Source organism: Bufo gargarizans, chromosome 4 (genome assembly GCF_014858855.1).
Source record: "Bufo gargarizans isolate SCDJY-AF-19 chromosome 4, ASM1485885v1, whole genome shotgun sequence".
NCBI lineage: Eukaryota > Metazoa > Chordata > Amphibia > Anura > Bufonidae > Bufo > Bufo gargarizans.
Genome location: NC_058083.1, coordinates 364128355 through 364152801, shown reverse-complemented (window position 1 = coordinate 364152801; position 24447 = coordinate 364128355). Strand labels below are relative to the sequence as shown.

Here is a 24447-nt window from a genome sequence, read left to right as displayed (position 1 = left end):
CCTGGAGCTACCTCAGACTTTTAAGATCCATAACGTCTTCCATAAGTCGTTACTCAAGAAGTATGTTCCACCTCTAGAACCATCACCGCTGCCACCTCCTCCTGTTATTATGGATGGTAATCTGGAGTTTCAAATATCCAGAATTGTTGATTCTCGTCGGGTCCGCCGCTCTCTTCAGTATCTGGTGCATTGGAGGGGTTACGGTCCCGAGGAAAGAATGTGGGTTCCAGCGTCAGAGGTAAACGCCAACAGGTTAATTCAGGCTTTCCATGCCTCTCATCCTGAGAGACCTGGTCCTGAGTGTCCGGAGGCCCCTCGTGAAAGGGGGGGTACTGTCACGAGGGTGTCAAGAGCCACGTCTGACTCCGTTATACCCAGGGTCAGGAAGTCGCAGCGGGTGGCTGCGCGCTCTATGTCTAAAGATCACGTTGTTTCTTAGTGATTGTTTTCTGTGTTTGCCTTGCAATCCTTTTTGTCTCACTCAGGGATCCGTAGCTTCTCCTCCTCAGCTGTTTCTTGTCTGCCACTCCCAACCTCCTTATATTCTCCTCTCACACTTCTCTAGTTGCCAGTTATAGAGCTTCCTGCCTGGACTTCTATACTGACCCACTGGAGCTGTGAATCCTGGTTGTTGTTCCAGAGTGCTACCCTCCGGATCCCTGTTGGGCTTTTTGTTGTCTCCTGTTGTCGCCCACCTGGGATTATATGTTTAGTCTGTATTGTCTGTCCCCACCTTGGTGTTTTCCTTTAGAGCTAGTGGTGCGGACTAGTGTTCCCACCGCCCTGTTCACTATCTAGGGCTCATCTTAGGGAAAGCCAGGGTTTTAGGCACGTGATCGGCGTACGGGTGAGGAACCCGTCTAGGGACGTCAGGGCAGCCAGGTGCCAGCCGCAAGGTGAGTCAGGGGTCAACACCTTCCCTCTCACTTGGGCAGGGCCTTCCTCTTTCCCTCCCTCTCTGTCACGTATGTGATAGTCACGCCGATCGTGATATCCGATCCATGTATCCATGGATGCGTAAAAATCATACGGACGTCTGAATGGAGCCTTACAGGGGGGTGATCAGTGACAGGGGGGTGATCACCCTTATCATTGTAGAACCTCAGGAATCATGACAGGTGCTCAGAAAGTCAGAGCTGCTTCAAAAAGCGGAAATTCACATTTTTGTACCATCGTTTGTAAACGCTATAACTTTTACCCAAACCATTTTTTTTTTGCCCAAACATTTTTTATTTTTATCAAAGACATGTAGAACTATAAATTTAGCGAAAAATTTATATATAGACGTCCGCATGTGTTTTGCGGATCCGATCCATGTATCCATGGATCCGTAAAAATCATACGGACGTCTGAATGGAGCCTTACCAGGGGGGTGATCAGTGACAGGAGGGTGATCAGGGAGTCTATATGGGTGATCACCCCCCTGTCATTGATCACCCCCCCCTGTGAGGCTCCATTCAGACATTTTTTTGGCCCAAGTTAGCGGAAATTTTTTGTTTGTTTTTGTTTTTTCTTACTAAGTATCATATTCCACTAACTTGTGTCAAAAAATAAAATGTCACATGAACTCGCCATACCCCTCTTGGAATCCAAATGCGTAAACATTTTTAGACATTTATATTCCAGACTTCTTCTCACACTTTAGGGCCCCTAAAAAGCCAGGGCAGTATAAATACCCCACATGTGACCCCATTTCGGAAAGAAGACACCCCAAGGTATTCCGTGAGGGGCATATTGAGTCCATGAAAGATTTAAATTTTTGTCCTAAGTTAGCGGAAAGTGAGACTTTGTGAGAAAAAAACTAAAAAAATCAATTTCCGCTAACTTATGCAAAAAAAAATAATTTCTATGAACTCGCCAGGCCCCTCATTGAATACCTTGGGGTGTCTTCTTTCCAAAGTGGGGTCACATGTGGGGTATTTATACTGCCCTGGCTTTTTAGGGGCCCGAAAGTGTGAGAAGAAGTCTGGGATCCAAATGTCTAAAAATGCCCTCCTAAAAGGAACTTGGGCACCTTTGCACATCTAGGCTGCAAAAAAGTGTCACACATCTGGTATCGCCGTACTCAGGAGAAGTTGGGCATTTTACATATTGTGTCATTTTACATATACCCATGCTGGGTGAGAAAAATATCTTGGTCAAATGCCAACTTTGTATAAAAAAATTGGAAAAGTTATCTTTTGCCAAGATATTTCTCTCACCCAGCATGGTTATATGTAAAATGACACCCCAAAACACATTCCCCAGCTTCTCCTGAGAACGGCGATACCAGATGTGTCACACTTTTTTGCAGCCTAGGTGGGCAAAGGGGCACATATTCCAAAGTGCACCTTTTGGATTTCACCGGTCATTTTTTACACATTTTGATTGCAAAGTTCTTCTCACACATTTGGGCCCCTAGATTGCAGTATAACTACCCCACAAGTGACCCCATTTTGGAAAGAAGACACCTCAAGGTATTCCGTGAGGGGCATGGCGAGTTCCTAGAATTTTTTATTTTTTGTCGCAAGTTAGTGGAATATGAGACTTTGTAAGAAAAAAATAAAAATAAAAAATAATCATCATTTTCCGCTAACTTGTGACAAAAAATAAAAAGTTCTATGAACTCACTATGCCCATCAGCGAATACCTTAGGGTGTCTACTTTCCGAAATGGGGTCATTTGTGGGGTTTTTCTACTGTTTGGGCATTGTAGAACCTCAGGAATCATGACAGGTGCTCAGAAAGTCAGAGCTGCTTCAAAAAGCGGAAATTCACATTTTTGTACCATAGTTTGTAAACGCTATAACTTTTACCCAAACCATTTTTTTTTTTGCCCAAACATTTTTTTTTATCAAAGACATGTAGAACTATAAATTTAGCAAAAGATTTATATATGGATGTCGTTTTTTTTGCAAAATTTTACAACTGAAAGTGAAAAATGTCATTTATTTTGCAAAAAAATCGTTACATTTCGATTAATAACAAAAAAAGTAAAAATGTCAGCAGCAATAAAATACCACCAAATGAAAGCTCCATTAGTGAGAAGAAAAGGAGGTAAAATTCATTTGGGTGGTAAGTTGCATGACCGAGCGATAAACGGTGAAAGTAGTGTAGTGCCGAAGTGTAAAAAGTGCTCTGGTCATGAAGGGGGTTTCAGCTAGCGGGGCTGAAGTGGTTAATACTGCTCCAGAGTGATCAGTATCTAATAAAGATCATTCTACTGGTTCTCATAGGTTTGAGATTATCTGCAAGGCATTGCTACGGCTATTGTCAGTATACGGTACAAGTATACTGACAAGGCAGATATGCATGTCTTAAAAGCAGATATGTATCCAGAAAGGGATAGCGCTCTAAACCCACGAGAAGGTTTTCATACTGACGGTTTTGCCACTGGTCCCGATTCAGCCAAAGTACCCTCTGCTAGAGTGTTCTCTAGCTAAATCCGACACAGGGAGACAGATGACAATCTATAAAACACACACACATCCTAAGATAAAATGTCCGCATAATAAAATTTCCACAACACTTCTATCCTAGGGGACACAGCTTTCCAGCGTCCCCTGGCTCCCCTGGTGCCATGAAAACCTTCCTTAAGGGAGTGGCACATACATTTCCTCCGTACCGTCCTCATCTACCGCCTTGGGATCTGAATATAGTTCTCTTAGCGCTACAGACTTCTCCCTTTGAGCCCTTGCTGGAGATCTCTCTCCGACTCCTGTCCTGGAAGGTAGTTTTTTCTTTAGGCGATCACATCCATCAGACAGGTGTCCCAGGTGGGGGCGCTGTTTTGCAGAGAACTCTTCATGGTTCTTCACAAGGATAAGGCGGTTCTCCGGCCCATTCCTTCTTCTCCAGAAGGTGCTCTCTGTTTTCCAAATCAATGAAGAAATTATCCTTCCTTCACTGTCCCTCTCCTTCCCACCCTAGGGAAGGGAGTTACATCATTGGACATTGTCAGGGCTCTGATTATTATTTGGCAGCCTCCAGTCCCTTCCGGCGTACGGAACCCCTTTTGTCATCCGGAGGGTCCTCGCAAGGGATTGGCGGCCTCGAAGGTGGCAATTGCACGTTGGATTCGGTCTGCTAGTGCTGAAGCATACCGCGCCCGGAACAGGGTTCTGCCCTTAGGTATCACGGCTCACTCCACCAGCGCGGTGGGAGCTTCTTCAGCTCGGAAGATCATGCTTCGGTCGCACAGCTGTGCAAGGCGGCTACATGTCCTTCTTACACACATTCACAAATTCTACCAGGTGCCGGTTCAGGCGGCAGTTTCTTAGATGCCTGCAGGGACTCTTGGTTCCATGGGTCTGTTGTTTTTCCTTCCTTGTGCACTGCCTTTGGACGTCCCACGGTTCCTGTGTGTCCCTATGAATATGGGTGAGAAAAGGATATTTTCGTATAACTTACCAGTAAAATCTCTTTCTCGCTCTTCATTGTGGGACACAACACCCACCCAGTATTGTTGTTCAGCCACAGTTGCGGCAGTGTTGGTTAGAACCCCGTTGTTGGTTCCTTGGCATTGTTTGTGTTCCACGTTTTTTCGTTGGTTAACTTGCTCTCCTACTCCTTGTACACAAACTGAAGCTCTCTCTCCAGGCTGGAGGGGGTATAGCTGCCATAGGAGGGGCTAACAGCTTTTACTAGTGTCAACGCCTCCTAGAGGACATAGCTATACCCACGGTTCCTGTGTCCCCCAAAAAAGGGCGAGAATTTACTGGTAAGTTATACAAAAATCTCAAATTTTTTTTGGGTGAGGGGAGTGTCTATTGAAACTACTCAGGATAGTTTGGAAGGTATATAGATTGCCAAATGTTTTAAAGTATTTGGGAATTAACCACTTCAGCCCCGCTAGCTGAAACCCCCTTCATGACCAGAGCACTTTTTACACTTCGGCACTACACTCCTTTCACCGTTTATCGCTCGGTCATGCAACTTACCACCCAAATGAATTTTACCTCCTTTTCGTCTCACTAATGGAGCTTTCATTTGGTGGTATTTTATTGCTGCTGACATTTTTACTTTTTTTGTTATTAATCGAAATGTAACGATTTTTTTGCAAAAAAAAAAGACATTTTTCACTTTCTCCCTGGACTTTATGTGGCTGTCGTGGCCCATAAAAGGTAGGAACTAGTGTTAGGGACCACTCATGAAGGCGACCTTGACGTGGTGAGTGGCTTATTACGCTTTGGCCAAAATGTACACCAATGCCTTATTCAACATCCAGCATAAAGGCAGGGCAGAGTGCTGGTTGCAGTGTGCGATTGCATTTTGTGTTTTTACATTTATATCTCTATTTCGCCATAGCAATCTGCACCTGCTAGGGGTTGTGCGGGCTGAAATTTCCCATATTTTTCACTTTCAGCTGTAAAATTTTGCAAAAAAAACGACATCCATATATAAATTTTTCGCTAAATTTATAGTTCTACATGTCTTTGATAAAAAAAAAATGTTTGGGCAAAAAAATAAAATAAATGGTTTGGGTAAAAGTTATAGCGTTTACAAACTATGGTACAAAAATGTGAATTTCCGCTTTTTGAAGCAGCTCTGACTTTCTGAGCACCTGTCATGATTCCTGAGGTTCTACAATGCCCAGACAGTAGAAACACCCCACAAATGACCCCATTTCGGAAAGTAGACACCCTAAGGTATTCGCTGATGGGCATAGTGAGTTCATAGAACTTTTTATTTTTTGTCACAAGTTAGCGGAAAATGATGATGATTTTTTATTTGTATTTTTTTCTTACAAAGTCTCATATTCCATTAACTTGCGATAAAAAATTCTAGGAACTCGCCATGCCCCTCACGGAATACCTTGGGGTGTCTTATTTCCAAAATGGGGTCACTTGTGGGGTAGTTATACTGCCCTGGCAATTTAGGGGCCCAAATGTGTGAGAAGAACTTTGCAATCGAAATGTGTAAAAAATGACCGGTGAAATCCGAAAGGTGCACTTTGGAATATGTGCCCCTTTGCCCACCTTGGCTGCAAAAAAGTGTCACACATCTGGTATCACCGTACTCAGGAGAAGTTGGGGAATGTGTTTTGGGGTGTCATTTTACATATACCCATGCTGGGTGAGAGAAATATCTTGGCAAAAGACAACTTTTCCAATTTTTTTATACGAAGTTGGCATTTGACCAAGATATTTTTCTCACCCAGCATGGGTATATGTAAAATGACACCCCACAACACATTCCCCAACTTCTCCTGAGTACGGCGATACCAGATGTGTGACACTTTTTTGCAGCCAAGGTGGGCAAAGGGGCACATATTCCAAAGTGCACCTTTCGGATTTCGCAGGCCATTTTTTACACATTTTGATTGCAAGGTACTTCTTACACATTTGGGCCCCTAAATTGCCAGGGCAGTATAACTACGCCACAAGTGACCCCATTTTGGAAAGAAGACACCCCAAGGTATTCCGTGAGGGGCACGGCGAGTTCCTAGAATTTTTTATTTTTTGTCACAAGTTAGCGGAAAATGATGATTTTTCTTTTTTTTTCTTTTTTCCTTACAAAGTCTCATATTCCACTAACTTGCGACAAAAAATAAAAAATTCTAGGAACTCGCCGTGCCCCTCACGGAATACCTTGGGGTGTCTTCTTTCCAAAATGGGGTCACTTGTGGGGTAGTTATACTGCCCTGGCAATTTAGGGGCCCAAATGTGTGAGAAGAACTTTGCAATCGAAATGTGTAAAAAATGACCGGTGAAATCCGAAAGGTGCACTTTGGAATATGTGCCCCTTTGCCCACCTTGGCTGCAAAAAAGTGTCACACATCTGGTATCGCCGTACTCAGGAGAAGTTGGGGAATGTGTTTTGGGGTGTCATTTTACATATACCCATGCTAGGTGAGAGAAATATCTTGGCAAAAGACAACTTTTCCAATTTTTTTATACAAAGTTGGCATTTGACCAAGGTATTTTTCTCACCCAGCATGGGTATATGTAAAATGACACCCCAAAACACATTCCCCAACTTCTCCTGAGTACGGCGATACCAGATGTGTCACACCTTTTTGCTGTCAAGGTGGGCAAAGGGGCACATATTCCAAAGTGCACCTTTCGGATTTCACCGGTCATTTTTTACACATTTCGATTGCAAAGTTCTTCTCACACATTTGGGCCCCTAAATTGCCAGGGCAGTATAACTACCCCACAAGTGACCCCATTTTGGAAAGAAGACACCCCAAGGTATTCCGTGAGGGGCATGGCGAGTTCCTAGAATTTTTTATTTTTTGTCGCAAGTTAGTGGAATATGAGACTTTGTAAGAAAAAAATAAAAATAAAAAATCATCATCATTTTCCGCTAACTTGTGACAAAAAATAAAAAGTTCTATGAACTCACTATGCCCATCAGCGAATACCTTAGGGTGTCTACTTTCCGAAATGGGGTCATTTGTGGGGTTTCTCTACTGTCTGGGCATTGTAGAACCTCAGGAATCATGACAGGTGCTCAGAAAGTCAGAGCTGCTTCAAAAAGCGGAAATTCACATTTTTGTACCATAGTTTGTAAACGCTATAACTTTTACCCAAACCATTTTTTTTTTGCCCAAACATTAGTTTTTTTTTATCAAAGACATGTAGAACTATAAAGTTAGCGAAAAATTTATATATGGATGTCGGTTTTTTTGCAAAATTTTACAGCTGAAAGTGAAAAATGTCATTTTTTTGCAAAAAAATCATTACATTTCGATTAATAACAAAAAAAGTTAAAATGTCAGCAGCAATAAAATACCACCCAATGAAAGCTCCATTAGTGAGAAGAAAAGGAGGTAAAATTCATTTGGGTGGTAAGTTGCATGACCGAGCGATAAACGGTGAAAGGAGTGTAGCGCCGAAGTGTAAAAAGTGCTCTGGTCATGAAGGGGGTTTCAGCTAGCGGGGCTGAAGTGGTTAATTAAACCGTTTAGTCTCAGGATGAAATGCTGCAGAAAATGTCACACAGTTGAAGTGCTGTAATCTTGCGCATGTGCAAGTATGCCGCATGTCAGCGCCGGTATGTTGTTTTTTCCCTGTGCTGGCATCAGCCCCTGGGAACGAACTGCAGATGCGTTAGCTGTCATGCGGGAGTTTACCGCGCTTCAACTCTGTAATGTCGGGGGAGCAAGGAGGGAATTTTGAGTATGCATGGCCGTGCTGGGCATCTTCACAGTGGGCGTAGGTGAGCCCTTGAAATGTTGGTAACAGCTCCTTGGGCTTCTTTCTAACCTCATTTGCATGTATACAATTGTTTTTCTGACTAAAAAGCATTCACAGCTATGGAAAATGCATATTGCAGACGTGCTGGTGGCGATCTAGCTGCACATGTACACAGCTCTATACGCTAAAACTAGCTGGACGAGACTTCCGGTTCCGGCGCCGACATGGAGAGACATTGCTAACTTCAGCTCCGTGAGAGTCGGTGAATAGCAAGCTAAATCCCCTGTACATACTGGATATACTCTGGGGAAATTATACCTGCCGGTTCGGTGGGAACATATGGATCGCTACATCATGGATATGGTGACGAGGAATAAGACAAAAACCCAGAAGCTGGGAAAGCCTGCAGCGCGGGAACATGAGGCAGCTGAGGAGGAATCCTTCCCGCCCGCACAGCTATGTGTAATGGATGAACAATCTTCACACAAAGAGCCTGCGTCGCATGGGGGAGATCAGCAGGTAGACCATGTAAGGCTGGCAATTGAAGTTGCAAATCGGATCCTACCTGACCTGCAGGAGTCCCTGGCAAACACAGTTGGGCTGACGCTCCAGTCCTTAGAGGCGACCACAGCTGAGCATGGTAATAGGCTGGAGTGCGCTGAGAATAGAATCCAGGCGCTTGAAGAATCCTGCTCTGACCTTCAGATGATGCTGGAGAAAACGGTGAGCAAACCAAAACCCTTAAAATAAAAGTGGATGATTTAGAGAACCACTCACGCAGGAATAACTTGCGCATATTGGGCTTGCAGGAATCAATTCCAGCCCATGACTTAGCGCTTATATGTGAACATGAAATTCCGAAGACCTTAGAACTGGATAGTGCTTGCAAAGTGGAAAGAGCGCACCGCATAGGTCCAGACCTGAGGCAGGGTACAGATCGTAACTTAAAGGTGCCGTCTGCGCTAACAAGAAGACAGAGACATAGTGAAGTACCTAGACTTTACAGACAAAACAGCGATCATGCGAATGTACAAGCGCCAAAAATCCTCGCTAGAGATAAAAGGCCAGAAAATCCTAATCTTTGGAGACTGTTCAGCAGAGGTTCAGAAGAAGAGGAGGGAGTTTTCTAATATTTGCTCGGAACTGTACGAAAGGCGTACTAGATTTGCATTGCTGTATTCCGCAATATTGAAAGTCTTTCACACTGATGGTACAGCTTCTACTTCGTTTGAGGAAGTGCGGCAACAACTGGAGCTGGACATCTCAGATCAAAGGCCACTAGGTCGTAATCCGCGCCAAGAAAAAAGGGGAACAGAGGAGAATAGGGTACAGAAGAAGGCGTTTAGTATGCGGAAGCCGCCAAGCGACGGCGTGACATGATTCCATGTGGAACCTAGAGAAGTGGTGACTGTCACACTGATCTAATATATTTGTCTTTTTTCAGATTACAGGAGGCGTAGTGATGCATCTTATATGTTAGCATTATGTATGACCTTAGTTCATAGTTTTGTGTAGAATCTAAAGCAGGGATGTCAAACTGCGGCCCTCCAGCTGTTGCAAAACTACAACTCCCACAATGCCCTGCTGTAGGCTGATACCTGTAGGCTGTCCGGGCATGCTGGGAGTTGTAGTTTTGCAACAGCTGGAGGGCCGCAGTTTGACATCCCTGATCTAAAGCAAAACAGCACTTATCAGTTGATAGGTTGTGATATGCTTAGCACTGGTTTTATAATTGTCTTAAACCATATTATATGGGTAGACCGACCATGTAGGAAAAAAGTGGAGTCCGTTTTAACGATGGAGAGGTATATAACAGACAGAGGAGAGATGGTTATATATTGATTAGATGATAGTTTTAAATCACTGATCTGTACAGGGGTGGGGAGTTGGGAGAGGGTTGGAGGGGATGTTATTTTCATCTGGATATGTGCTCATACTTCTCATCCACATCTGATCCATACGACAAGTCAATTATGAGATTAACCCCTTAGTGACCAAGCCTGTTTGGGCCTTTATGACCAAGCGTTTTTCTTCCTTTTTTCATCGTCGCGTTCCAAGAGCTATAACTTTTTTATTTTTTCGTCTATATAGCTTTATGAGGGCTTGTTTTTTACGGGACAAGTTGTAGTTTTTAATGGAACCATCTTTGGGTACACATAACTTTCTGATTAACTTTTATTAACTCTTTCTGGGAGGGAGATGGGGGAAAATAGCAATACTGCCACTGCGTTTTTACATTATAAATTTTACGGCATTCATTTTTCGGTACAAATAACATAATATCTTTATTCTCTGGGTCAGTACGATTACAGTGATACTAAATACTTATAATATTTTTTTACATTTTACTACTTTTTTTTCCAATAAAACCCCTTTTATTAACCAAAAAAATGATTTTGCATTGCCACTTCACAAGACCCATAACTTTTTTTTTTCTTTTTCTATGAAGTTGTGTGAGGGCTTGATTTTTGAGGGACAACTTGTATTTTTCATTGGTATAATTTTGGAGTAAATGGCGCTTTTTGATCGCTTGTTATTACGTTTTTTTCGGTGGAAACTAAGAATAAATTAGAAATTCTTTATTTTTTTTATTTTTATTTTTTACGGCGTTCACCATAGGGGATAATTTATGTAATATTTATGTAGTCCGGGTCGTTACGGACGCGGCAATACCAAACATATGGGGGATATTTTCTTTTTGCAATTTTTTTCATTGAAAAGCGTATTTTCAATGAAAAAAAAAGCATATTTTTTTATTTTATGGAATTTTTTTATTTAATAAATGTGTATTTATTTATTTATTTTTTTACTACTTAAAAGTCCCACAAGGGGACTATAATATACAGTATTTTGATTGCTTTTAAAATGTAATGCATTATCTCTATAAGGCATTACATTTCAATAGCATTTCAATAGCGATGCTATTCAAACCTTGACCAGCAGGTGGCGCCAGAGAGGCACGGCCTGCTGGAAATAACTGAAGACAGGCTCGGGGCCCTGATCGGAAGTGAGGTAAGCTTCCGAACACATCAGCACCCCGCGATCTTATTTTCGGGGTGCTGATGGGAGACAGAGGCAGTCCGCTCCCTCTGTCACCACTTTACATGCAGCGGGCGCCATTGCGCCCGGCATGTAAAGGGTTAAACAGCCCGGATCGGCACTCCTGCCGGTCCGGGCTGTTAGAGCAGGGTCCCGGCTCTCATGTGAGAGCCGGGTCCGTGCTCCCCGCTGCACGGGGGAGCCGTGCAGCGCTTAGACCGGGCCGCCGTAAAAACGCGGCAGCCCAGCCTAAGGCCCCTTAGTGACCGCCGTAAAAACACGTATGGGTGGTCACTAAGGGGTTAATATCCTGGAATGTAAAGGGGCTTCGCTCCCCTGAAAAATGTAACATGGTCCTGAAACACCTGCGGAGATGTAAAGTAGATATTGCAATGCTCCAAGAGACCCATCTTGAGGAAGTTGACTTTGTTCGGATGGAGAAGATGTGGGTGGGAAAGGTAATAGGTTCTGCCTCCATAAGTAAGAAGGCGGGAATGCTAATATTATTTCACAAGTCCTTGAAATTCGAGACTTTACATCATATAGCTGACGTTGAGGGGAGATGGCAAGTGGCGTCTATAATATCTTCAGGCGAGGAATTATGTCTAGTTAATGTATATGGCCCAAATGGTGATAATGTTACGTTTTTTGATTCACTAAGCTCATGTCTTGGGTTGATTCAAAAACGTAACATTATAGTAGGGAGAGATATGAACACAGTCATGAACAGGGGCGAATATAGAAAGCCTGTGAGAAATCCGGAAAAAGGGTGTTCAGGAAGAGAGAAAGTACAGGAAAATTTGACCCGAGATAATGACCTCATTGATCCCTGGAGAATTCATAACCCGGAAGGACGAGAATTTACATTTTACTCGGCGCCCAATGAGTCATGGTATCGAATTGATTATCTATTAATCTCTGCTAGTATGCACAGCAAAATCCGCAATTCCAAAATTTTAGATATGGTTATATCAGATCACGCACCGATACAGCTAGATTTGAGGGATCAGGTTCGCAAAGGTTCAGACTACATCTGGCGATTTCCATCATTCTTGGGGGAAAATAATAACTTCATAGATTTATTAAAAGGGTGGCACATGGAGTTTACAGCAGATAATGCTCAACATGTCGATAATCCTATACTTTTATGGGACACAGAAAAAGCAGTGCTGAGAGGAAGAATTATATCATATGTGCATTCACTAAAAGCAAGAACAGCCAAAAAGACTAGATGAGGTCACAGAAACACTAAGGAAGAAGTATACGACTTTTCTCTTTTACCCCACTGACCAACATAAATTAGATTGGTATAGCAATAGTGAAGGAGATGCACAGGAATGCTGATCCTCCAAACAAGGGTGCTCACAGTCCCACAGTGTCACCCCACTGTTGAATAGAGTAAAGTATTATAGATAAAAAGGCTGGGCACACCTAGGATATGAGGACAAATGCTTTAATTGGTAAATATTCTGATAAAACAAAGTTGAATAAAATTACGTTGAATAAAATTACAATAGGGTATAGACCACAATCTAGATTAATTTAGGACATTCAACAACAGTACTCTAAATGGTAAAAATAGCAGCAATATAAAGAACAAAGTACATTAGTGACAGTGGAGGTGATAACGGTTAGTGATGATATACTCTATAGCTTCCGCAATAGCGATATATCCACTTGAGGGAAAATAGATAGACTCTGTTACTTTGTAGCATACATAGTGTTTGTGGATCCACCTGTGGAGAATAAGATAATTTGTAGCCAGCACAGTCCTGAGTTAACCCTCGATGTATCCAAAGAGAGGGGGATTTAAAGTGCCGTCAGTAAAATCCTTCAATAGAGTATTTGTTGGATACCAATAACCCGTACACTGTGCACTTCGTAATCAATAGATGTTTGTGAATATGTCATCGACAATAAGTGCACACCGTGTACCTAACCCGGCGGCGTCCCGCTAGCGATCAGGGTTTAGGTTAGAGTGGTGTGCCAACCTTGGCTGGATTACTATACCGGTTTTATAAATAAGAACAGTCTTACCGGTATATTGGATCTCCGGTCTTGACTGCGGATAAATTCTTCTGTCCAGGAGAGGCTTGCTCAGGTTAGTTTTTTCAGTTAGGGAGATATCGTCTTTACCGCGTTAGATGTTTGCTCCACGTGGGTTAGCTTATGCGAGCGGTGACGCTTTACTCCCTTCACCTTACGAGCTGGAGCTTCTCACTGGATTGTCGCGATGTCCTTAGGTAGGTCCGGAGATGTGGTGCACTCACATAGGTTCGGGGGTCAGACCCCCGATATATCGAGAATGCACTGCAAATAGCTTTGATATACAGTGGGGTGTGAAAGTTTGGGCAACCTTGTTAATCGTCATGATTTTCCTGTATAAATCGTTGGTTGTTACGATAAAAAATATCAGTTAAATATATCATATAGGAGACACACACAGTGATATCTGAGAAGTGAAATGAAGTTTATTGGATTTACAGAACGTGTGCTATAATTGTTTAAATAAAATTAGGCAGGTGCAAACTTGGGCACCACAATAAAGAAATGAAATCAATATTTTTTAGATCCTCCTTTTGCAGAAATTACAGCCTCTAAACGCTTCCTGTAGGTTCCAATGAGAGTCTGGATTCTGGTTGAAGGTATTTTGGACCATTCCTCTTTACAAAATATCTTTAGTTCATTCAGGTTTGATGGCTTCCGAGCATGGACAGCTCTCTTAAGTCACACCACAGATTTTCAATTATATTCAGGTCTGGCTGAGATGGCCATTCCAGAACGTTGCACTTGTTCCTCTGCATAAATGCCTTAGTGGATTTTGAGCAGTGTTTAGGGTCGTTGTCTTGTTGAAAGATCCAGCCCCGGCGCAGCTTCAGCTTTGTCACTGATTCCTGGACATTGGTCTCCAGAATCTGCTGATACTGAGTGGAATCCATGCGTCCCTTTGACAAGATTCCCAGTCCCTGCACTGGCTACACAGCCCCACAGCATGATGGAACCACCACCATATTTTACTGTAGGTAGACAGATGAAACGTCTGAGACAGCTTTCTGTATCCTTCCCTTAAACCATGATGGTGAACAATCTTTGTCTTCAGGTCATTTGAGAGTTGTTTTGAGACCCCCATGTTGCTACTCTTCAGAAAAAATTAAAAAAGGAGGGAAACTTACAATTGACCCCCTTTAAATACTCTCTCATAATTGGATTCACCTGTGTATGTAGGTCAGGGGTCACTGAGCTTACCAAGCCTATTTGAGTTCCAATAATTAGTTCTAATGGTTTTGGAATCAATAAAATGACAACAGTGCCCAAATTTATGCACCTGCCTAATTTTGTTTAAACAATTATAGCACACTTTCTGTAAATCCAATAAACTTAATTTCACTTCTCAAATATCACTGTGTGTGTCTCCTATATGATATATTTAACTGACATTTTTTATCGTAACAACCAACGATTTATACGGGAAAATCATGACGATTAACAATGTTGCCCAAACTTTTGCATCCCACTGTATTACTCAAACAGTTGGGGAATAAGGTATCTCTATCGGAAATCTATAAACGCCTGAGGGATAGAGAAAATAATAAAGCCTATGCCCAATTATGTAAGGGATGGAAGACGTTGTTGGGGGAAGAAGAAGATTGGAAGGATAAAATTATGCATGGTTGGTTAAAAACAAGGAAAGCAGTTGCTTGTGAGGGATGGAGGGAGTCACAATTAAAATTTATTCACAGAGCGATATATGCCTTTAACATCCCATCTTCAGATACCAACAAGACCAGGCTGACTAAATGTCCTAAGTGTGGTACTCCAAAAGCTACTCTGGATCACTGTTTCTGGCTCTGCTCAAAGGTTCGGCTATATTGGGAGTGGATCTTATCCTGGATCAAAGACACTTGGCAAATAGTTTTGCCTTGTGAGCCGGAGGTGATATTATTACATGTTTTTCCGGAAAATGTTAAGATTCCAGGGTTGGTGGATGGAGCGTTACTTGTAGCTTTGAGATGTTTATTATGCAACTGGTTAGTCCCGAAGACACCTTCAGAGGGAGAATTCCAGAGGCAAATGAGACACTATTTGCTGATGGACCAGCTGGAGGCAGAGGCACATAAAAGTCAGACGTCAACCAGATTTTTAAACAAATGGAATGCTTTTATATCTAAACATCTATCTACAGAGGATATTAACTCTCTTATGGCAAATTTCCAGCATACAGAGTGGTATTTGTTGAGAGATCTAAAAGGAACATTGGGGAAATTGAAGTTAGAATAAAGACATAAAGTGTCGGCAACATCTACACAGGTATATAAACAAAGGAGTCATAACCGTATCCAGATGGAAAGGGTGTTGGAAGTGGGGGGAGGGACAGATGTTGAGGGATTATTATATGTGTATTTTCTTATATATGTAAAATGGATACTATTTCAACACACATGTATTGTTGATCAATGAGATTGTCAATATTATTATTATGCTTTTGAATACTTTCAACTGAAAACTTTAATAAAATGTTGAATATGAAAAAAACTAGCTGACAGAATCCTTTTGAATATTTCAGATAAAGTTTGTAAAGAAGTACTTTGAGCAGCTAAGTTTGTAATCAGTATTATTTCTGTTAATTTCCTCAGGTGTTTCATAATGCCCTCTGTTCTCTGGAAAGCCTAGATGGGACCAAGATCTCACTGCATTTAATGAAGATGATATCGTGTCTAGAGCACTCTCTAGGTGATGTGAGTGTCCTATACCTAACAGTTATGTAAGTTGTGTGCTCATCTGTGACACAGGAAAACAAGTTACCAGGAGCTGCATCCTGGGATAACTTAGTGGTAGCTTGAATCTATTTGTCCACTAAAGCTGTTGCTCTGTGTTAGCAGTAGGCCAGGTTCAAATCACCGTTCAGTTTTCTGTTCTGATCCGTCAGAAGAACAGAAGAAAAGAAACAGCTCCATTATTTTGAGCATCAGTTAAGATTAGTTGGTGTCACTTCCGTCAGAGTTATTTTTGACTGGAGAAAAAGTGCTTTTTTTCCTGTCAAAAATAACTGATCTCCAACATAAGTGACTAACTGATGTTCAAAATAACAAATGCATTTTTTTTTTCTGTTCTTCAGCATTTTTTCCACATTTTTCCATACATGATATGCTAAATTAAATCCCATTACAGAATACAACTAGTTCTGCAAAAGACATGTTTTCACCTGACTATGTGAGCAAAAAAGTAAAAAAAAAGTTATGGCTCTTGGATTGGGATTACGGTAATTAAAGGGGTTGTCCAGGGGTAATCAAGTGAGATCACGGCATCTAAAGGGTCAAAAGACCTGCATCCTCTGTAGCCAATGAGGATTCCGGTTATTGCTTTCAATGCGCTTAGCCTCACTGAAGAGGCTGAGCGCATTGAAGCTGCAATTCTTCTTCTAACATAAGAATTGAGCAATAGTCAGTAATAAATGCATTAAAAAAATCCATGATTGTTAACCCCTTCCCGACCGCAATCTGTATATATACGTGATAGCTGCACATACCCCGTGCAGCTACCACGTATATATACACGTTCTGGCAGCTCTTTAATCCAAGCGCTGCAAAGCGCTTGGATTAAAGCTTCTGCCCCTGCCCTGCTGCTGTCACGGACAGCATACAGTGCAGTAATGCCGGCAAGGGACCAATCAGAGTGGCCCCTTGCCGGCAATCGATCCGATTGGTTAGTCTGTGCAGACTAACCAATCGGATCGCGGCAGTGTTAAAATGCCGGTTTCAGGCTCTGATCTGCGCTCTGCAGATCAGAGCCTGAAATCAGTGTCCTTGCAGCCCCCCATCTGTGCAGCCCCCCGCCCCCGATCTGTGCGTGCAGACACTTACCCCCCTGCCCCGATCTGTGCAGGCCCATCTGTGCCTCCTCCGTCTGTTCTAGTGCTGCGGCACTGCCCCCTCCTTGAGTCCGCCCCCTGCTGCCTTGTCATACCTCCCCCCCCCCCCCCAGCGCTGACCCCCGTCTGCCCCCCTGCTGTTTGATGGCGGCGGCTCCATTCCTGAGCCGCCGCCATCATCAGAGTGTCAGCTCTATGCTGACACTCTGCTGTAAATTCTGTGACCCCATAGATGCTGCGGCAGCGGCATCTATGGGGTTAATAGAGGGAGGGGGCTCCCTCTCTCCACCATCGGGGCTGCTGCGCTGCGATGGCAGCCTCGATGGTTGCCCTGGCAACCGGACGCTTTGCAAAAGCGTCCGCTGTTGCCACCTACAGGGCATCTGAATGTATTACACTTTGCAATGCAAGAGCATTGCAAAGTATAGTACAGCCATCAGCCCCACTGGATCTTCATGATCCAAGAGGGACTTGATAAAAAAAAGTGAAAAAAAAATAAAAGTAAAAATTATTAAATAAAAATGTAAAATAAAAAAAATAACATTTTCCTATAAAAAATTAAAAATGAAAAAACTACACATATTAGGTATCACCGAGTCCGTAACGACCGTCTCTATAAAGATATAACATGATAGACCCCGTCCGATAAACACCATAAAAAATAAAAAATAAAAACTGTGTAAAAAAAAAAAGCCATTTTTGTCACCTTACATCACAAAAGTGCAACAGCAAGCGATCAAAAAGGCGTTTGACCGCCAAAATAGTATCAATCAAACCGTCACCTCGTCCCGCAAAAAATGATACCCTATTTAACCACTTCAGCCCCGCTAGGTGAAACCCCCTTCATGACCAGAGCACTTTTTACACTTCGGCACTACACTCCTTTCACCGTTTATCGCTCGGTCATGCAACTTACCACCCAAATGAATTTTACCTCCTTTTCTTCTCACTAATGGAGCTTTCATTTGGTGGTATTTTATTGCTGCTGACATTTTTACTTTTTTTGTTATTAATCGAAATGTAACGATTTTTTTGCAAAAAAATGACATTTTTCACTTTCAGCTGTAAAATTTTGCAAAAAAAAAAACGACATCCATATATAAATTTTTCACCAAATTTATTGTTCTACATGTCTTTGATAAAAAAAAATGTTTGGGCAAAAAAAAAAAATGGTTTGGGTAAAAGTTATAGCATTTACAAACTATGGTACAAAAATGTGAATTTCCGCTTTTTGAAACAGCTCTGACTTTCTGAGCACCTGTCATGTTTCCTGAGGTTCTACAATGCCCAAACAGTATAACTACCCCACAAATGACCCCATTTCGGAAAGTAGACACCCTAAGGTATTCGCTGATGGGCATAGTGAGTTCATAGAACTTTTTATTTTTTGTCACAAGTTAGCGGAAAATGATGATTATTTTTATTTTTTTATTTTTTCTTACAAAGTCTCATATTCCACTAACTTGCGACAAAAAATATAAATTTTTAGGAACTCACCATGCCCCTCACAGAATACCTTGGGGTGTCTTCTTTCCAAAATGGGGTCACTTGTGGGGTAGTTATACTGCCCTGGCAATTTAGGGGCCCAAATGTGTGAGAAGTACCTTGCAATCAAAATGTGTAAAAAATGACCGGTGAAATCCAAAAGGTGCACTTTGGAATATGCGCCCCTTTGCCCACCTTGGCAGCAAAAAAGTGTGACACATCTGGTATCGCCGTACTCAGGAGAAGTTGGGGAATGTGTTTTGGGCTGTCATTTTACATATACCCATGCTGGGTGAGAAAAATATCTTGGTCAAATGCCAACTTTGTATAAAAAAATGGGAAAAGTTGTCTTTTGCCAAGATATTTCTCTCACCCAGCATGGGTATATGTAAAATGACACCCCAAAACACATTCCCCAACTTCTCCTGAGTACGGCGATACCAGATGTGTCACACTTTTTTGCAGCCAAGGTTGGCAAAGGGGCGCATATTCCAAAGTGCACCTTTCAGATTTTGCAGGCCATTTTTTACACATTTTGATTGCAAGGTACTTCTCACACATTTGGGCCCCTAAATTGCCAGGGCAGTATAACTACGCCACAAGTGACCCCATTTTGGAAAGAAGACACCCCAAGGTATTCCGTGAGGGGCATGGCGAGTTCCTAGAATTTTTTATTTTTTGTCACAAGTTAGCGGAAAATGATGATTTTTTTTTTTTCTCTTTTTTCCTTACAAAGTCTCATATTCCACTAACTTGCGACAAAAAATAAATAATTCTAGGAACTCGCCATGCCCCTCACGGAATACCTTGGGGTGTCTTCTTTCCAAAATGGGGTCACTTGTGGCGTAGTTATACTGCCCTGGCAATTTAGGGGCCCATATGTGTGAGAAGTACTTTGCAATCAAAATCTGTAAAAAATGACCGGTGAAATCCGAAAGGTGCACTTTGGAATATGTGCCCCTTTGCCCACCTTGGCATCAAAAAAGTGTCACACATCTGGTATCGCCGTACTCAGGAGAAGTTGGGGAATGTGTTTTGGGCTGTCATTTTACATATACCCATGCTGGGTGAGAGAAATATCTTGGCAAAAGACAACTTTTCCCATTTTTTTATACAAAGTTGGCATTTGACCAAGATATTTTTCTCACCCAGCATGGGTATATGTAAAATGACACCCCAAAACACATTGCCCAACTTCTCCTGAGTACGGCGATACCAGATGTGTCACACATTTTTGCTGCCAAGGTGGGCAAAGGGGCACATATTCCAAAGTGCACCTTTCGGATTTTGCAGGGCATTTTTTACACATTTTGATTGCAAAGTTCTTCTCACACATTTGGGCCCCTAAATTGCCAGGGCAGTATAACTACCCCACAAGTGACCCCATTTTGGAAAGAAGACACCCCAAGGTATTCCGTGAGGGGCATGGCGAGTTCCTAGAATTTTTAATTTTTTGTCGCAAGTTAGTGGAATATGAGACTTTGTAAGGAAAAAAGAAAAAAAAAGAAAAATCATCATTTTCCGCTAAATTGTGACAAAAAATTCTAGGAACTCGCCGTGCCCCCCACGGAATACCTTGGGGTGTCTTCTTTCCAAAATGGGGTCACTTGTGGCGTAGTTATACTGCCCTGGCAATTTAGGGGCCCAAATGTGTAAGAAGTACCTTGCAATCAAAATGTGTAAAAAATGGCCTGCGAAATCCGAAAGGTGCCCCTTTGCCCACCTTGGCTGCAAAAAAGTGTCACACATGTGGTATCGCCGTACTCAGGAGAAGTTGGGCAATGTGTTTTGGGGGGTCATTTTACATATACCCATGCTGGGTGAGAGAAATATCTTGGCAAAAGACAACTTTTCCCATTTTTTTATACAAAGTTGGCATTTGACCAAGATATTTTTCTCACCCAGCATGGGTATATGTAAAATGACACCCCAAAACACATTCCCCAACTTCTCCTGAGTACGGCGATACCACATGTGTGACACTTTTTTGCAGCCTAGATGCGCAAAGGGGCCCAAATTCCTTTTAGGAGGGCATTTTTAGATATTTGGATCCCAGACTTCTTCTCATGCTTTAGGGCCCCTAAAAATCCAGGGCAGTATAAATACCCTACATGTGACCCCACTTTGGAAAGAAGACACCCCAAGGTATTCAATGAGGGGCCTGGCGAGTTCCTAGAATTTTTTTTTTTTTTGCATAAGTTAGCGGATATTGATTTTTTTTTTTTGTTTTTTTTCTCACAAAGTCTCACTTTCCGCTAACTTAGGACAAAAATTTCAATCGTTCATGGACTCAATATGCCGCTCACGGAATATCTTGGGGTGTGTTCTTTCCGAAATGGGGTCACATGTGGGGTATTTATACTGCCCTGGCTTTTTAGGGGCCCTAAAGCGTGAGAAGAAGTCTGGAATATAAATGTCTAAAAATGTTTACGCATTTGGATTCCGTGAGGGGTATGGTGCGTCCATGTGGGATTTTATTTTTTGACACAAGTTAGTGGAATATGAGACTTTGTAAGAAAAAACAAAAACAAAAACAAACAAAAAATTTCCGCTAACTTGGGCCAAAAGAAAATGGCTGAATGGAGCCTTACCAGGGGGGGAGTGATCAATGACAGGGGGGTGATCACCCATATAGACTCCCTGATCACCCCCCTGTCATTGATCACCCCCCCTGTAAGGCTCCATTCAGACATCCGCATGATTTTTTACGGATCCATGGATACATGGATCGGATCCACAGAACACATGCGGACGTCTGAATGGAGCCTTACAGGGGGGTTATCAATGACAGGGGGTGATCAGGGTAATCAGGGTGATCACCCCCCTGTCACTGATCACCCCCTCTGTAAGGCTCCATTCAGACATCCGCATGATTTTTTACGGATCCATGGATACATGGATCGGATCCACAGAACGCATGCGGACGTCTGAATGGAGCCTTACAGGGGGGTTATCAATGACAGGGGGTGATCAGGGTAATCAGGGTGATCACCCCCCTGTCACTGATCACCCCCCCTGTAAGGCTCCATTCAGACATCCGCATGATTTTTTACTGATCCATGGATACATGGATCGGATCCACAGAACGCATGCGGACGTCTGAATGGAGCCTTACAGGGGGGTTATCAATGACAGGGGGTGATCAGGGTAATCAGGGTGATCACCCCCCTGTCACTGATCACCCCCCCTGTAAGGCTCCATTCAGACATCCGCATGATTTTTTACGGATCCATGGATACATGGATCGGATCCACAAAACGCATGCGGACGTCTGAATGGAACCTTACAGGGGGGTTATCAATGACAGGGGGTGATCAGGGTAATCAGGGTGATCACCCCCCTGTCACTGACCACCCCCCCTGTAAGGCTCCATTCAGACATCCGCATGATTTTTTACGGATCCATGGATACATGGATCGGATCCACAAAATGCATGCGGACGTCTGAATGGAGCCTTACAGGGGGGTTATCAATGACAGGGGGTGATCAGGGTAATCAGGGTGATCACCCCCCTGTCACTGATCACCCCCCCTGTAAGGCTCCATTCAGACATCCGCATGATTTTTTACGGATCCATGGATACATGGATCGGATCCGTAAAAATCATGCGGACGTCTGAACGGAGCCTGACAGGGGGGTGATCAATGACAGGGCGGTGATCAATGACAGGGGGGTGATCAGGGAGTTTATATGGGGTGATCAGGGGTTTATAAGGGGTTAATAAGTGACGGGGGGGGGGGGGGGGTGTAGTGTAGTGTAGTGTAGTGTGGTGTTTGGTGCGACTGTACTGACCTACCCGAGTCCTCTGGTGGTCGATCCTAACAAAAGGGACCACCAGAGGACCAGGTAGGAGGTATATTAGACGCTGTTATGAAAACAGCGTCTAATATACCTGTTAGGGGTTAAAAAATTCGGATCTCCAGCCTGCCAGCGAGCGATCGCCGCTGGCAGGCTGGAGATCCACTCGCTTACCTTCCGTTCCTGTGAGCGCGCGCGCCTGTGTGCGCGCGTTCACAGGAAATCCCGGCCCTCGCGAGATGACGCGTATATGCGTCGTCGTGCGCAGGGCTGCCACCTCCGGACCGCACATCTGCGTTAGGCGGTCCGGAGGTGGTTAAGACAATCGCCCAAAAAATAAAAAAGCTATGGCTCTCAGACTATAGAGACACTAGAACATCATTTTTTTGGTTTCAGAAATGCTATTATTGTGTAAAACTTAAATAAATAAGAAAAAGTATACATATTAGGTATTGCCACGTCCGTAACGATCTTCTCTATAAAACTATCACATGACCTAACTCCTCAGATGAACGCTGTAAAAATAAATAAATGAAAACTGTTCCAAAACAGCCAATTTTTGGGTCACCTTGCCCCATAAAGTGTAATAATGAATGATCAAAAAATCCTATGTACCCAAAAATGGTACCAATATAAACCTCCACACTTTCTGCAAAAAACGAGCCCCTGCACAAGACGATGGGCAGAAAAATAAAAAACATATGGCGTTCAGAAAACCAATCCAGCACAATCTGCCTTCCAAAAACGGTATGGCATTCCTTTCCTTCTGCGCCCTGCCGTGTGCCCGTACAGCAGTTTACGACCACATGTGGGGTGTTTATGTAAACCGCGGAATCAGGGTAATAAATATTGAGTTTTGTTTGGCTGTTAACTCTCAATGTGTTAAAGAAAAAAAAATTATAAAATGGAAAATCTGCTAAAAAAGTGCAATTTAGAAATTTCATCTCCATTTTCCTTTAATTCTTGTGGAACGCCTAAAGGGTTAACAAAGTTTGTAAAATCAGTTTTGCGTAACATGAGGGGTGTAGTTTCTACAATGGGGTCATTTATGGGGGGTTTCCACTATGTAAGCCCCACAAAGTGACTTCAGACCTGAACTGGTCCTTAAAAAGTGGGTTTTGGAAATTTTCTTAAAAATTGTAAGAATTGCTTCTAAACTTCTAAGCCTTGTAACGTCTTAAAATAATAAAATTACATTTCAAAAATGATGCCAACATAAAGTAGACATATGGGGAATGTTAAGTAATGAATATTTTATTAGGTATGACTTTCTGTTTTAGAAGCAGAGAAATTGAAATTTGGAAAATTGTGAATTTTTCCAAATTTTTGGTAAATTTGGGATTTTTTCATAAATAAAGGTGAAATATATTGACTCAAATATATGACTATCATGAAGTACAATGTGTCACGAGAAAACAATCTCAGAATGGTGTGGATAAGTAAAAGTGTTCCAAAGCTATTACCACATAAAGTGACGCATGTCAGATTAGTAAATTTTGACCTGGACACTGGGGCAGCAATGACCCTTGGTCATGAAAGGGTTAAAAAAAAAAAATGGAGTTTATAATTCCATATAATAAAAAAATAAATACCTAAATAACAAAAAATGAAAACATCATGGGTATCACCACGACCAAAAATGTCCGTACTGGGACTTCCGGGTAAGTATGGCCACATTTTAACAACGTCCTCCTCCTCAGCCAAATAATCTGCCACCATCGGCGTCCAACAAGGTGTCAGACATACCTACTAAGAAGGCATAAACCCTCCAGGACACAAAGATTAGAGGGAGACAGATAACATTGCCCGGAGTCCGCAGCAGTGAGCTGCACAGCACTGGTTTAGGCCGCTGCCTGCACCCGCTCCCTGCCACCCGGCCCCTTCCATCCGATCGTCTGGGCCAGCAACAGAGTAGCACACCAGGCGGGCCCTTTCCCAGGAAGGGGAGGAAGCGCAGGGGCCACAGATCCACTGCCAGAGCCCTGAAGGAAATCCTCACCACCGAGGCCGGCACCCTCCCACCCCCACTGTACAACACCAGAAGCTGGGACATAGTGCATCTGCCAGGGAGACCAGCGACCCCACACAGAACCCTCTCCTGGAGTGAAGAAGGTACCTTACCCGCAATACAGGGACT

At 42.8% G+C, this 24447-nt stretch overlaps 1 protein-coding gene across 6 annotated transcripts in view; it reads left to right on the top strand.

Annotated features, from left to right (window-relative positions):
* Positions 1-24447, top strand: part of ERMARD (ER membrane associated RNA degradation) — a 294895-nt gene that overhangs the window by 55972 nt on the left and 214476 nt on the right. For all 6 annotated transcript variants that reach the window (XM_044290348.1, XM_044290351.1, XM_044290345.1 and 3 more), the window contains one exon: positions 15793-15894. In XM_044290348.1, coding sequence (XP_044146283.1) covers positions 15793-15894 — 102 coding nt within the window. The remainder of the gene's footprint in view (positions 1-15792; positions 15895-24447) is intronic.